The sequence below is a fragment of the Marmota marmota genome, unplaced genomic scaffold (assembly GCF_001458135.2).
Source record: "Marmota marmota marmota unplaced genomic scaffold, marMar, whole genome shotgun sequence".
NCBI lineage: Eukaryota > Metazoa > Chordata > Mammalia > Rodentia > Sciuridae > Marmota > Marmota marmota.
In genome coordinates this window covers 2568993-2585048 of record NW_025999999.1, presented here as the reverse complement: position 1 = coordinate 2585048, position 16056 = coordinate 2568993, and the positions used below count along the sequence as shown (strand labels likewise).

General features: G+C 35.0%; 1 protein-coding gene across 1 annotated transcript in view; it reads left to right on the top strand.

Annotated features, from left to right (window-relative positions):
* Tm9sf3 (transmembrane 9 superfamily member 3) overlaps nucleotides 1-13611 on the top strand; it is a 55583-nt gene extending 41972 nt beyond the window's left edge. Inside the window, exons 10-14 of the mRNA XM_015494845.2 lie at nucleotides 691-759; nucleotides 4336-4482; nucleotides 5007-5090; nucleotides 5207-5283; nucleotides 9511-13611. Of these exons, the coding sequence (XP_015350331.2) occupies nucleotides 691-759; nucleotides 4336-4482; nucleotides 5007-5090; nucleotides 5207-5283; nucleotides 9511-9578 (445 nt within the window). The 3' untranslated portion in view covers nucleotides 9579-13611. The remainder of the gene's footprint in view (nucleotides 1-690; nucleotides 760-4335; nucleotides 4483-5006; nucleotides 5091-5206; nucleotides 5284-9510) is intronic.
* Nucleotides 13612-16056: the final 2445 nt, after the last annotated feature.

The following is a 16056-nucleotide window of genomic DNA, read 5'->3' as shown; positions in this document are numbered from 1 at the left end:
AAGTGCAGCCGTGGACTTAAGTTCACGAGGTGATGGAAGAACAGGAGAAAGGGCCACCTCTTCTTGGGAGGCTCAGGAGAGGCTATAAAGGGCATCACTTGAGCCAGTGCTTGCAGGGAGAGAAGTGTGAGAGGAGAGGTGTTCCAGGTGGGGAATTACAGATTGCAGTCAGTAAACATTTGTTGAACAAATAAGTGAAGTTTGAATTTTTTTTATTCTTTGACCCATTGCAGATCAGAACTTCTAATAGCTTAATTGTATAATTTGTTGGGGAAAAAAAAAATTACAGAGCCAAGGAGAAAGTGAATACGTGACAAAGCCACAGTTTAGGACCTTCCTTCAGATGGGAGATCTGAAGACTCTCTCCTTCCCTATGGCTCTCTGTGTAGGTGCCTATAGAGTCTTAGAAGTTATTGAAAAGAAGTAACAAAGTAGAAGTAAACACGTAGTCCTGGGGTTTTGCCAGTGCCAAAGATTTTTTTCCTTAAATACTACCTCAGGCTTTAATGTTGGAAGGAAAATTAATTATAACCTATGGCTAATATGAAGTCTTACCTACGTATTTTGTGCCTCTTTGGAGTTTGGTTTTTCTTTTACTTTTTTTTTTTTTTTTTTTTTTAAGTATTAAACATCACCTCTCTATTATCAGGATCATATTAGAAGTTTACTGTTAATTTTAATATTTTCCAGGTTTATGGAGCCTGCAGTTATCGTTTGCCTGGGAGGAATTTTACCTTTTGGCTCTATCTTTATTGAAATGTAAGTTTGGCCATTTGTTTATATTTTGAGGGATTTGATTGTAATGAGAATTTAGTGGATAGGATAGGTATAGAATCTTTAGATGAGTTGGCATCTGTATTAGTCCACTTGTGTCACTATAATGAACTACCTGAGGCAGCTAATTTAGTTCCCAGTTTGTGAGGTTCAGAGTTCAAGATCAATCAGGTGAACTCGTTGAATTGGCCCCTGATCTGGGCAGCAAATGATGATACATCATGATGTGTGTGGGAAGAGAAAAAAGGAGAGAGAGAGACTGTGTGTGTGTGTGTGTGTGTGTGTGTGTGTGTGTGTTTAAGAGCACACCCCCAGTAACCTAAAGACCTTCTCCCAAACCTAGGCCTCCATCTCCCACATCTTCCACCATCCTGGAGACTAAGACCTTTAATCACAATGGATCCTTAGGGGACACCCAGTCTACACCCATGCCATTGTAGCATCTAACAGTCTGTTAATTCTATGCCTTCCAGAAAGGGGTCTGCATAGGCTGTCTAAAGGTGATTGCCCTGTTTTCAGATATTCAGGTGAAGTGCATACTTTTTGTTTTGTATTCTAGGCCTCTCTCACTTAACAGGAGAGCTAAAAATTCAAAGCATATATGCTAGAGAATGGTAGGCCTGCTTTTGATCACATGTATGATGGAAGGAATTTCTGATTTTTATTGTATTTTTGAATATTTTTGAAAATCCAAGGAACTAGATAAACTATTACCTATTAGTCTAGATCCTGAGATCATTTGATGTCACTCTGAGGTTTCTTCCCTACAGACCTCAGGAGTGCTGGGAAGGTAGTAGTATATGTGTTTGGGGATGAAGGTTTGTGCCCACTTATTATGCTTCATGTCTGCATCCTTCACCATTGCAAAATATAGGCCTTTATTTTCTCTGTGGCCCTGTATTCCTTGATGGCAACGTTCTGTTTATTTTAGGCAAGGTATTTCTTTGTATAGGACTTTCTCAAATACTACACTTGGCTCCAGCCCACTAAATTCCAGTCTAAGTACCCTTACAGGTTTTCAGATGCCACTGAGTACAGTAGAAGTTCCATAACAGACATGATTGGTTTGGCAGTGGTTAATTTAAAAGGTTGGTTTATGTAAGAGAAATATTTAAAAAGATAACATCTATAATATTTTAAAATAATTAAATGTACATCTATCCGTTGATTTTTTTTTTTTTTAATATATAGAACCAAGATCTTACTTTGCTTATTGGTTGCAGTTTCAACCGTTTTTTTTTTTTCTATGACATTCATAATATAACTTCTGTGTTTTTGAGTCTTAAAGTAGAACAAGAACATAAAGAACCATCTGAAGCATTCTAGATTTGTCTATTTGTCTCACAGTCGTTTTTATTTTATTTATTTTTTGGGGGGTAGATGGACGCAATACCTTTATTTCTATTTATTTATTTTTATGTGGTGCCGAGGATCGAACCCAGTGCCTCACCTGGGCTGGGCAAGCGCTCTGCCACTAAGCTACAACTCCAGCCCTGTCCTTAAGTCTTTTATAGCCATCTCACCTATACTTAATTTTATAGCTTTTTTAAAAAAAGTTCACCTTATTAAATCTTTCCAAAACATTCAACACACTTCATAGCAGCGACGCATCCTTTTTATAAATGCTCTAATATTTATTGGTTCGTGTAACATTTAACTAAATTGTCTCTGTTAGTCAGTATTCTAACACTTGACAAATGCCTGAGATGAATCTACTTATAAGGAACCAAAGCTCATGGTTTCAGTCCATAGTTTCTTGCCCCCCTTGCTTGCCGAGGCAGCTCATCATAGTGGAAGCACGTGGCAGAAGAAACTTCTTTACCTCGTGGTAGCCAGGAAGCAGAAAGAGAGAAAGAGGACGGGGCTGGAGTTCCACTGTCCCCTTTAAGGGCATCCTTGGTAGTAACCTAACTTCCTTCTACTAGGCCCCACTTTCTAAAAGTTTCATAGCACTACAGACTGGCCACTAAGTAATCAACACATGGTGTTTGGGGGATTTTTAAGTTCCATATCATAATATTGCTTAATGATACTATGAGTACAACTAAATAATACATATGGTTGTCAGCTACCAGCTGCGAGTACACTGAGCATTAGTTAGTACTTTAGAGGAAAACTAGAATGTGTGTCACTAACTTATGGTTTCATTGCACAAGTTTAGGAACTACCTTTGTACTTCTAATCTGGTACTGCTTTGTGTTCTCACTCTGACTTGACCTCTGTGTTGTTCCTCTTCTGCCCTTGACACCATATTTTCTGGATAATGTCACTTTCTGCTTTCCTAGGTACTCTGTTCCATTAGATAGCTTCTCTGTTCTTTCTTTAAAGTTGCCTCTATTTTGAACACCCTCAAATTTATTCTCATAGCCCAGGGATCTTTTTAACCTGTCAGTCTGTTTGTGTTACTTCTTTGTTAAAAACTTTTCATTTTTATTGAGATGGGGTCCCAACTCTGTAGCATGGCTTTCATAATATGAGCTGATCCTGTTCACTGACTTAGCTCTTGCCTCTTCATTTAAAGTTCTAGCTATACTGAATTCTTTTGAGTTTTTCAAAACACAGGGGATTCTTTTATTTATAAAGTCCTCTGCCTTTTCTGTTGTGTTCTTTTCTGTTTTCTTTTCCTGTGTCTAGATCATTCTGCTGGCTTTCCCCACTCCATGCATGCCCTATCCGGATCTTCTTACTGACTCCCACAGTGTGCACCCAACCAAAACTAGGAGATGCCCTCTTGTGTCCATTGGGGTATTGCGTATCACAGTGGGTAGTGATTGTCCTGTTCTGATGTTTTCCGATTAGCCAGGAAATGTCCCTGAGGGTAGAGATATTGTTTTCACAGTGCTATTTTTACAATATTTTTCCTACCTTCCTAGCTGATATGTGGTGTAGGGCTCTTGTAAATATTTGTTGAAAGAATGAATGACCATCAGATTAACCAACAAACAGAAGAGAAAAAAAAGAGGCCAAGCTAAAAGGCCCCGTTCTGATTTAGTGATGACTTGAGTAATAGATTTAGAGTAAAAAGTCTTTTTTTCTAATGAAAAATCTTTCTGTTTTCCCTTACTGTTGTCTGAAGACAGGGTAGATCTTCTTTGAATTTTCTCTTCCTAATCTTACATCATACTATTATTCTACCAAACTTATTTTACATACTACTATATTACTCTATCAAACTTATTTTTCTATTTGATAGGATGTTTATAAGATACCCTGGATAGTGTATCTACAGGCAAATGACAGAATGAAAGAATTGACTTCATTTTACAAGTACAGATTTTTCACTGTTTTCATTTGTTCTTTTCCACATTTAACTCCTTTAAGCTTCTACTTTATTCAGTTTGCTTAGAGATGAATACCTTATTGAAGAATCTTGAAAAACTATAAAAAATATTTTTAAGATAATTTTCAAAAATTTGATAAGAAAGGGTAAGGGAGACTGTTGGAAGTTACTAAAAGAAAGATATTGATATAAGTGAGGTGAAAATGAGAACTAAGATGTGAGAGCAGAGTTAGCTTCAAGAATGAAGACTAGAAACCTGTGTCTATATTGCATTTTCTTAGGTATTTCATCTTCACGTCTTTCTGGGCATATAAGATCTATTATGTCTATGGCTTCATGATGCTGGTGCTGGTCATCCTGTGCATTGTGACCGTCTGTGTGACCATTGTGTGCACATACTTCTTGCTAAATGCAGAGGATTATAGGTGGTAAGTACTTGTGAGCAGAAACCCTTAGGTTCATAATATTTTATGATGAGTTTGCCTGTGAAGTGTATCAAACAGAGGAAAAGATCTGGATAAAAATATTGTTACTTAAGATAGCATAGAGATTTTTCTTTTTTCTTTTTTTGGTTATAAAAATAAGGAAGATTTTAGAGGAAAAATAATATCAATCAGATTTTTTTGTGCTAATGTTAGAGAGGAAATATTTTTGTAAAGTGCTTAATGTGGAAGGGTTTTATGAGGAAGCATCTTTTCATTTTAAGCAGAAATAGCATTAAGTCTGAAAAAGGAAATTTTTTTATATTTCATGTCACTTACAATAGGGAAAGTGAGAAAATTCATGATCTCCCCTAATTTTTAGGCTCTCTTCTTGTTGACTTTAAGCACTATGTACAAACATTTGTTTTTTTAACATACAGAATTTTAAAGGATTTTTTTAAATAAAATTCTTTGCTTTAAAATTCTTTTTAGTGCCGTTCATTTAAAAGTGTTCTCTCTTCTTTTTCCAGGCAATGGACAAGTTTTCTCTCTGCTGCATCAACTGCAATCTATGTTTACATGTATTCCTTTTACTACTATTTTTTCAAAACAAAGTAAGTGGAGACATTTTCTTATTTTTTCTTTTCAGTTAGAAAACTAAGGAATAAGACCTTATGTTGAAAGCAAAAAAATATGTATACTATATGTAGTTATTTTTGTTTTATTGCAGGATGTATGGCTTATTTCAAACATCATTTTACTTTGGATATATGGCGGTATTTAGCACAGCCTTGGGGATAATGTGTGGTAAGTTCTGAAATTCTTGGAACATTATGAGTAAAAGTTTAAGTGTTCAAAATTAGAAAAAATAGTAATTAGAAATTAAGAAAGTATTCTGTTGCTTTATCAGGACACCAAAATAAATGACCTTCAGTTCTTTTTACTCTTCCTCCAAACCTATTTTATCACCTTAATTTCTATTTTCATAGAAATTTTTAATAATTCCATACCACAATTAGTTTTTTATTCATGTTAAGAATTGGAATTTTTAAAGTTTTGGTTCGTTGGAAAAAATCATGTGTAGGCAGGTTAAGGTGTTGCCCAGATGATTTCTGTTTGGAAGATCCTCAGACTGTAGATAAGAGGTACCAGTGTGTCGAAGGCAGCATGGTTTACTGACCGTGACAACATGGTTGTCTGCAGACTGGGCTTCACTTCTGACTGTGCCACATGTATGCTCTGCACCTTTATCTGGTGCTCCCTAGCTCTCCAAGCCTCTATAAAATGAGAATAATGCTACTTGTTTCATGGGTCTTATCACAGTCTTCTATCAAAAGGAAGAATAGTTGTCACTATATGATACAGTCCCTATCAAGTGTGAAATACCTAGAAAATAAAGAACTTTTGGAAGCAGCATGTTGAATGGAAAGGGCATGAACTTTCCAAAAGTCCAAAAGGCCTAAATGAGTTTCCATGCTGCTGCTCACCTTTTTTGTGGTCATGGAAATTACATTGACCTACGACCCCTTCTCATCTGTAAAATGAACATATCTTTCAGAGTGGTTGAGAGGAATAGTGTCATGTGCAGGCAGCATCAGAGGTAGTGCCTGGACTGTTACTATAAGAGAGAGCTGGTTTCACAGGAGAGACATGGTGAGGAAGGGGAAGAGCTGAGCTGAGGCTTCTGGGGTCAGTCAGCCCTGAGTATGAATCCTGTTATCCTTACTTAACAGCCGTGCTTTTTAACTGTTCTTCCTCACCTTTCCTCATTTACAAAATTTACAAAATAGAAATAAAACCTACCTCTTTGAGTTGTCAGAGAATTCAGTAACTAAGTATGGGTGGTAAGTAGAGTTCTTACCTAGCAGATGAGAGGCCCTGGATTTGATCCCCAGATCTGGGGGGAAGAAAGCACCCCCCCCCAAAAAAAAAAAAAAAAAAAAAACACAAAAAAACTAGATGATGTCATGTACAAGCATCTTAATATCCTCAGGCAGTTAGATGATTCCTTTAGTGTTATTGGCTATCCTTTCTTCAGAATATTGCTCATTGGACTCCTCTTTATTTGAGCTCTTTCTTGATTGTCATCAGCATTCAAGGAGGTATAGAATTAGGTGATTCTGAAGTGTGTGAAAGTTTTTTTGGCCTTGACTTTTTCTATATGTGATCGTTGGAAGACCTAGAGAAGTATTATCTTGTCATTTACAAAGAAAATGGAATAAATCTAGCTAAATTTTTTTTTTAGTACTTTTCCCAGTGAAATTTCATCTTGCTTCCTAGAAATCTTGGCAGTTCCCTGCCACTTTGGCAGTGTACCAGTGTTCATTCTTGAATGGGTTTTGTATGCCTTTGGAGCTGGGTGAGGGGGTAGAGATTACTATTCAGACTGGAACTGATCATCATCATACAAAAATTATGCATACCCATCAATTTATGTTGCTGTAATGTTTAATTCAGTAATTAAAAGAAAGCTATGTGTTTATTAAAATGTAGAAAAAAGAAACGACTACATCAAGTTGTTATTTGTTTAGATTGTTATAGTTTGTATATAATGAGCATAGCATTTCTATTTTAAGGAAATTAAAAGTGCATCTCTCTTATTCCTAAGACATTTGCTTTTCTAGAGGGCATATTCAACATCCTTTATAATAACGTTTTATAAAGTTATACTTTTATGAGTTTATTCTTGAGATACTCATAAAATTAGGAAAAATGATTCTCTAGGTCTATAATATTTTGATTTTAAGCATATCTGTTCAAAAGGGAACAATATTTTGTACATCTAGAAAATTAGATTTGGTTATTGAATTTGTGTTTTATTTTTCCAGTGAAGTTTTTTTGATGGTAATTAAAATTTTATAGATATTTTTATGTTCTAAGAATCCAGGTTTATTTTTATAAAATTGAATGATTTTTATCTTACATTAAGAATTTTATTAGAACTTTTTAAATGCATTATCAGTATTTTGAAGTGTAATATCATTATTTCATATTATAAAAGAAATATCTGTCATTGCAAAAATATAGGTTTATATTGTCATTTTGGTGGACTTTTTGCATTTTTAATATTTCATTATAAGAAAATTTTCAAACATACAGAAAGAGGGACAATAATGTATACAATGAGACCCCATGTACCCAATACCCAATATCAGTAATTATTGTCTCATGGCCAATCCAGTTTTATTTATATCCTCATTGCACTCCTTTTATTCTGATATTAATCTCAGGTTTTATGTCATTTTAGCTGTAAATATTTCAATGTATCTATCTCTCTAAGCATAATTTTTTTCTTTTAAATGAACCTTTATTTATTTATTAAGACATTTATTTATTTATTTTTATGTGGTGTTGAGGATCGAACTCAGTGCTTTGTGCATGCAAAGCAAGCACTCTACCAACTGAGCTATATCCCCAGCCCTCTAAGCATTATTTCTTAATATGACAAAATATTCAGTGAGTATTCAAATTTACCCAGCCTGTCCCCACTTGCTTTTTAATGCAGTTTGTTTGCATAATAAGCCAATTAAGTCTCATCCATTGCTTGGTTTAAATGTCTCTTGGTGAGCTGGGGATATAGCTTAGTTGGTAGAGTGCTTGCCTCACATGCACAAGACCCTGGGTTCAATCCCCAGCAACATACACACACACACCCACACATACACACAAAATACACAAATGTCTCTCGGCTCTTCTGACTATATATGGTCCTTTTCTTTTCTCTTGCTGTTTATTTTCAAAATATTTATTTATTTAAGTTTTCCATATTCTGGTTATATCCCTGCTGATTGTATCTGTGAGGTGTCATTTAATGTTTTACCATGAGTGTCCCCCAACCCATAATTCCTATTAAGTACTAGTTAGAGCTTTAACCATTATAATCCCCAGTACTCGTTCAAGAATACTTAACAGCTTAACAGGTGGTTTGTAAACTTTCATTACATCGTGTATGTCGTGTCTGGGCCTCTCTGTATGTGAGGTTAGCAGCCATTGACAAATATTGCCTACCTGAAATAATTAATTAGTGGTCATAATAATCTAATTCTGTTGTTACTTTTGTATTTATTAGGTGGGATACTCCTATATGGAGAGCCTGCCTTCATCAGCCATTTGGTTACCTTGAGGGTACAGTTCATGTATAGGAGATGCAGGGTAGATACATGTTTGTTTCTTTGCTTTCATTCACCAGTTGGGTGAATAAAAGATGGTTCAAAAGTGACCAATTAGGCACATGTGTGTGTACCATTTTTAACTCATGGACAGTTTACCTTAAAACTAAGAAAACTGAGCTAGGTAGTGAATTCCTAAATCTAGTAGAGAATTTTCTCTGACACTTATTCTAAAGAATCCCAAGTATTTGTAGTAAGGAACTATCCAATTTGTTCATTCGTTCAACAAATACTTATTGAGTACTTTTTCATGTACCAGTCACTACTTTAGACGTGGGAGGTAGATACTTTATTAATAAAATGACAGATATCACTGCTTTCAAAACTGCTGATTTACTTACCTATATCTCTTGTCCATTTCTTCAAATATATTATCCTTTCTACCACAGACACACAGCTTCTAACTTAAGAAGATGTCAGAAAGTACCTTTTCTCTAGAGCTATAGAAGCCACTGGGCCAGGGTTCTATGTTCCTCTTCACTTCTTACTTTTTTTTTTTTAATGTTTTGTTTTAGTTGGACATAATACCTTTATTTTATTTTTATGTGGTGCTGAGGATGGAACCCAGCACTTGCTAGGCGAACATTCTACCACTGAGCCACAACCCCTAGGTTCCCCCCACTCTCGTGATGTATCAGTTTCATAGTTACTGATTATACAAGTAATAATTGCTATTTGATCAAAAAAATTACATTAGTTCAGACTTGGTATCTGATGGTAACAGATACTTTGCAAAGCAAATGATATATAGTTCAGTAAGTTCAAAGAGAATGCTAATGTAAAGACATTATCTTAGAATAATGTTTGTGTAAATAATGGATACTGCTCTATGTTTGTTTTAAAACATCTTATTTTATCTTTGCAGGAGCAATTGGTTACATGGGAACAAGTGCCTTTGTCCGAAAAATCTATACTAATGTGAAAATTGACTAGAGACCCAAGAAAACCTGGAACTTCGGATCAATTTCTCTTTCATAGGGGTGGAACTTGCACAGCAAAAAAAGCGCAAGAAGAGATTTGGGCTTAACACTGGGTACTTTGTGGGTCTCTTTCGTGGATGGCTTAAAGTAACATCTATTTCCATTGATCCTAGGTTCGTACTGACTGCTTTCTCCAACTGTTCACAGCAAATGCTTGGATTTTATGCAGTAGGCATTACTACAGTACATGGCTAATCTTCCCAAAAACTAGCTCATTAAAGATGAAATAGACCAGCTCTCTTCAGTGAAGAGGACAAATAGTTTATTTAAAGCATTTGTTCCAATAAAATAAGTAGAGGGAAACTTGGATGCTAAAATTACATGAGTAGAAATCTTCCTGGCACTTAGTGTTTCTACATTATTGAAAAATGATGTTCCAGAAAGATTACTTTTTTTTTCTCTTATTTTTACTGCCATCGTTGACCTATTGTGGGACATTTTTATATATTGAATCTGGGTTCTTTTTTGACCTGTTATAGGTTTTTTTCTCCTCCAGTTCAACTGCATCCTTTTTTTTAAAAAAAAAAGAGAATTAAAAAATATTAAATTCTGCATGTAATATATCTGCTGTCATCTTAGTTGGACCAGCTTCCCATTTATTTATCTTAAAATTTTCCAGTTATATCTTAATTCCATCCAAAGAAGATACAGTCTGAAGATAGAGGTGTACTCTCTACAATGCAATTTACTGTACAGTTAGAAAGCCAAGTGTTAAATGGAGAAGATAAGTTGTTTTTATTAAACATTTTGAGATTTAGATAAACTACATTTTAACTGAATGTCTAAAGTGATTATCTTTTTCCCCCAAGGTTAGTCTTAAAATCTTTTTTTGAGTTTGAATGAAGGCTTTACATAAGAAATTATTAAAAGCAAGGGGGGTGGGTAATAAATGTACATAACATTAAATAATGTAACGTAGGTGTAGATTCCCAGATGCGTTTGGATGTACAGATGGACTATGGAGTACTTTTTTCTGATGATGATTGGTGTAGAAATGTGTGAATTTGGGTGGCTTTTTACATCTTGCCTACCATTGCATGAAACATTGGGGTTTCTTCAAAATGTGTGTGTCATACTTCTTTTGGGAGGGGCGTTGTTTTCTTCTGTTTCTTTTCTGAGACTCCTACAGGAGCTAAATTTGTAATTTAGAAACATTTAATTTTGTTAATCCTGTCTGGGACACTTAAGTAACATCTAAAGCATTACTGCTTTAGAATGTTCAAATAAAATTTCCTGACCAAATTGTTTTGTGGAAATAGATGTGTTTGCAATTTGAAAGATAACTGTTCAAAAGGCAATATTACTTAATGCCAGTTATTTTTTAATAGATTATAAAATATGCCTTTCTAATACAGAGGACTCTCACTTCAAAATCCCCAAACTGTTGTACATCTAGATTATCCAGTATAGTCACAAAGTGAATGACAAACCTTTTGAATGAAACTATGGCGCAAAATCTGTTAGGTTGGTATACCCTGTAAAGTTGGGTGGGGTATAAGTGGTTAGCAAATATAGGTTACAGTTTTCTAAGAGATCTTAATTTTGATTACATTTTTCCCAGAACTATCCATAATGTAAAGTTTTCCTAGAACCACTGAGTTTCTAGTTTAATGGTTTGCTATGCAAATGACCACCTAAAACAATACTGTATATTGGTATTTTTAGAAAGTCTCAAATCAGTTGTATTAAACCTTAATGTGAAAATCATGTCAATAATAATTTCATTAGATGTTTTCATTACAAAAATATATTTCTATAAAGTAATGGACTCCATATCCTATGTTGTGGCATATAAGACCTATGAAGAGTGAATTTTTCACCTCAAGTGTGGTTGATATAAACAAACAGAAACTGTAGGTAGAACTTCTTTTTCAAGACAGAATGTGATATTAAATGTAATCGACTGGTTCTTCCACTTTGTCTTCTCACCTGCCTTTATGATCTTGTAAGAAAAGAAACTAAAAGGCAATATTTAATTGCTTATATTGTGTAATTTTTTAACATGTTAGAGCACTTTTAGTATAAGAACATAGGCTATCTGATGGAGTATAAACTGAATGGCAAACTTGTCTTAATCAAAATGCAGTTTATTTTTGTGATATGATTCTTGCAGGTAAGATATAAGGTTGAGAATATGTTTAGCTGCTTTCATTTGCACCAACTCTACTAAGTTGAGCTGTATTTGACATTCTTTGGAATCTGAAAAGTGATTTTCTAGTTTCCAAATACATTAAGAACATCAACATTAACATAAATCACTTTGAAAAGTCCTTTAGGAAAAAGGCTCATTGGTTTGTGGCTTCATAGAGAGGTAAATATATATATGAGTCTTGAAAAAGATAGTTTACAAATGGTTTAGCTCCCTAGCACTCATCAGTTGTAGAATAGTAAAGTAGAATATTATTTAAGTTAATTGAAAGGTGGGGTTTTTCTACACTCCATCAATGCTGCATATGCCTTCAATTTGCTAATGTTGGCTCAACTGACACTTTGGACACTATCAAAAACTAAGGATAAACTTTCTCTGTCTTTAAGCATGCTTCTCCTGAAATTTAACTACATTAGTAGTTTACCATTGCTTCATATATCTGCTCATCCAAGGGTAGGATAAAGTAGAACTGTAACAAAAGGAAGGTGGTAAAGTTTTCTTCAGTATGTACCATGTTGGGTTCTTAGATGGTACTGGGTTTGCCCATAAATCAAATCCCATACTCTTAAAATTCATTTATTGTGGTGATGTCTGAACCTAGTGAATGGTATACTTGGGTATTTTCCTCTGAAAGTGGATAGACCTCTTTATAAAGATGGTTGCTGCAAATTCCAGTTCTTCCAAAAGCCACTTTTAGGGTTTATTCACAAATTATATTCATTTTGATATAGCTTTTGTTTCCCAAATGTTTACCAACCACCATATGCCAAATGTCTTGCAAATAAATATTATTTTAAAGTGTCCTCAATTTTTACAAATGTAAAAAGATACAGCATATTAATGTAACTTGTTCAGGAAAAGCTACATACTGAAGGGCTTCTGTATATGAATTCTAAGGGGGAAAGGCCTGTTTGTAAAAATCTATACACCGCAGTTCCATCTGGGTTTTAAGTTTAGATTTCAGTGTGTCTTAGTGCTTCATTCTATTGGTTTATTGGAACATACAATAAGTAGGAGTAGTGCTGTATAAAAACAAATATTCATTAATATTTTATAAAAGATCTTCATTAAAGTTCTATAATTATGAAGCTATGTTTTAATAATCAAGAGTTAATCAGAGAAGTGGAAATTTAGGAAAATTGTTTGAAAATGTGTACAGAAATAGACTAGATTTGCAGATAGAGTAGATCAGAGTTAACATTATACCTGCAGAAATTTTGTAAGATTTAAATTCAGTCTGAGTAATAAGTCTAGTTCTCTCCTTTGAGCATTCCCTAAAAGGTATCTGATTTGGCATTCTTAGAGCTGCAGATAGAAATATACAAAGACAAAAATAAAATTAAGTTCTCATTCACTGTTAGAAAATGGCAACAAGAAACTTGTGAAACTGACTTATAATGAAGTATTGGTGAACTAGGCTCGTAGTAACTGACCAACTAAACATAGTTTGTGTTTACCCTAGTTCTTCAGTTTAGGTTATTTGAGAGTTATAAAGGTTATTAAGAGCTTAAGGCAAGGAAGAAAACATGGAATTCTGTTGGAAGGACAACAGAGCATTCTTGGAAAAGCAATCTCACTTGGGCTTTTCATCTGTGTTAAACTGGAACCTATAAATCCCCACAGAGCATGGACAATCGACAGAGTTGGAAGGAAACAATTTTTGCCCGATGATCACTTCCATTTTGTATACACCCTTGGTTTGTGTAGGCCATATTCTAGCTGGCTTTTCAGTCATAAAAATCCAGTATATAATGTATCAGATACAATTGAGGTTCTAATCTAGTCTGTTAATTTATCTGAAGTTGGATTTTTAAAAAGTAATAAAAAGTTAAATGTACTTCCCTTGGATGCTTTGTTTCTTTCCTTTTTGAAACAGGTGAACCAAGTGTAAGGGATCACCAACTATTATTGGCACACATATTAAGAGATTACTGATAGCTTTCCGCAGTTAAATAGAGCAGGAGTCAGAAACTGTTGAGAGCCAGGTAGTAAATAATTTAGTTATTAAAGGTCCTGCGGCCTGTCACAAGTATTCTGTCACAAAGCATCTATCACAGGTAGTACATACATAAACCAGCACTACTGTATTCCATTGAATGTACAAAAGAAACACTCTGGCCATAGTTTGCTGGCCCATGAAATAAAGATTTAAAATTTAGGGTGTGGGTTTTTTTCCCCAAGATTTATATTTTGGAAAAAAAAAAAAAGTCAATGTACTGAAAAGTTGGAAGAATAGTTTTGTTCCTTTAAAAAGATGATCTTTTTTTCCTTCTATTACCATTTCCTTTGACTATAAGCTTTGGATCCTGTACTCAAGCCCCTCACCCCTGTCCTGATTTTGTCCCTCTCCTGATTGATAACACACCGCCTTTTGTCTACTACTTTTTACTTCTTCAAAGACGTTTCATGTGTATCCTTAACCATCTAGGAAGCTGGAAGGGTACATTAGAGTCGCCTAAAGAGGCTCTTATTTTTAGTCCAAAAATAATCAAGATCAAGGTCCTGTTGTCTTGGTGATTGTAACAGTAAAATGGAGGTGTCAGCTTCCCAGCCTAAAGCAATGGATAATGCCTGGAAAGTCACATTGAATATTAGTGTCCCTGCAAATAGAAGGGATTATTTGTAATGTGCTAAAGTCTGTTTTTACTTTTTTCTTTTCATATTTTTAACTAGTTTTCAAGATCTTTATTAACTTATTTCGTTCTTTTCTCCCTCTAATTTTATTAGCTGCCTTTATGTTCGGCAATTTCTGTTAGCCAGATTATTAGTACAAACTTGGATTACTTCTGATTTTTAATGAACATTATGTCTGGTTGGAAGACTAAAGGTAGAGGGATCTACTATGCAGTCAACTTCTCCATTTCAAAATTTAAGTTGTTAAGTCTATGATATAACATTAGAAAAGGAGGAAATAGACCTACACTGGGACCCATGGAGTCAACAAATCTAAAAATGTATTTAAAGTCATTTGATTGTTTTAAATGATTTTCCTTTTCAAAGTCTGCATACTTTATGGTGAAAGGAGTTTCAAATGAAAACAAATGGAGGTAGTTGTAGGGAGAAGTTAAGTCATTTTAACTGGCCAGTGTTAACTCCATATAATAATAATCTAAGTCACTGAGGTTACTTGACTTGATTCTGAAGGTTGGTGAAGGAAGGTGAAGGTCTAGAGAGTGAGACATGGAAGGTGACTCCTAGCTGGATTTGGTCAGAGAGGTGTGCTACATACAGTTAGAGACCAGTAGGGTAGGGCAACCCTGTTGAATAGGCAAGGACTGTGGATGTAATAGTTGCTATATTCAATGCTGGATGTAGGGTCTGTGGCTATCAATCTTTCCCAGGCAGAGACTTGGAGATATGAGATGGCAGGACCCCATTAGGATGACTAGGTGTTTACAGGGGCAGGCAAGAGCATTGTGGGAGATGGCAGGAGCCAGTGCTGGGAAGGTAAGAGAAAGGCCTGAAGGTGAATTCAGGGCCTGGTTTGTTACCTCCAGCAAGGACAAAGGTTTTGAAGAGCCACAAAGGGTCTTAAGTACTTGCTAAAAATATTAATTATTTTAATTGCCTTCTGTAAAGAGCATAGCACCTTTTCAGTGGTCAGCAGTGTAAAGGAAGAAATGAGCTGGTAGGGGAAAGTGCCCACTTCATTGTGGAAATTCTACCCTCTATGCTGAAGGAGGTTTTGATATATAGTGATCTGGAAAGGTAAAATGATAAGTGGCCAAGATGATATAACTACAGAGGATCAATTCAGTTGTCTGGAAGGGGTCTGAGAGCACTGAAATGAACCTAGTTACTTTGGGCATAGGGGTACAGATGGAAGAAGCTGGCAGGGTAAGACATCTCACCAAGCAACGAAAATCCACTTGCAGGTTTTCTACTGGACCTGGAGGTAATGGGGAGGAAACTCTCACATAATTAGGAATGTAAAATGGAACTAAATTGATCAGCTTTAGGTCATAGAGCCTTTTATTTTAAATTTACTCAGGTTTTTTTTTCATGGGATTTAAATTAAAAATGTATTTTTAAAATTATTCAAACCCAGAATTTATTGTAAAAATGATGAGTGAAATCAGGAGCTGTAGAATTGAAAATATTGACCCTCCCTGTTATTCCTAACAATATAAATATTTTATTGCTGTTTATTGATAGAGCAAAGTAGCATCTAAACATGCCTTCTGACATAAAACTGTACAGGTTGCTCATCCAGGAGCACCAGCCTTCAAAATATTTGGACAAAAGGTGTTGATGAGAAGATCTGGTAGCTCCTCACTAGGTG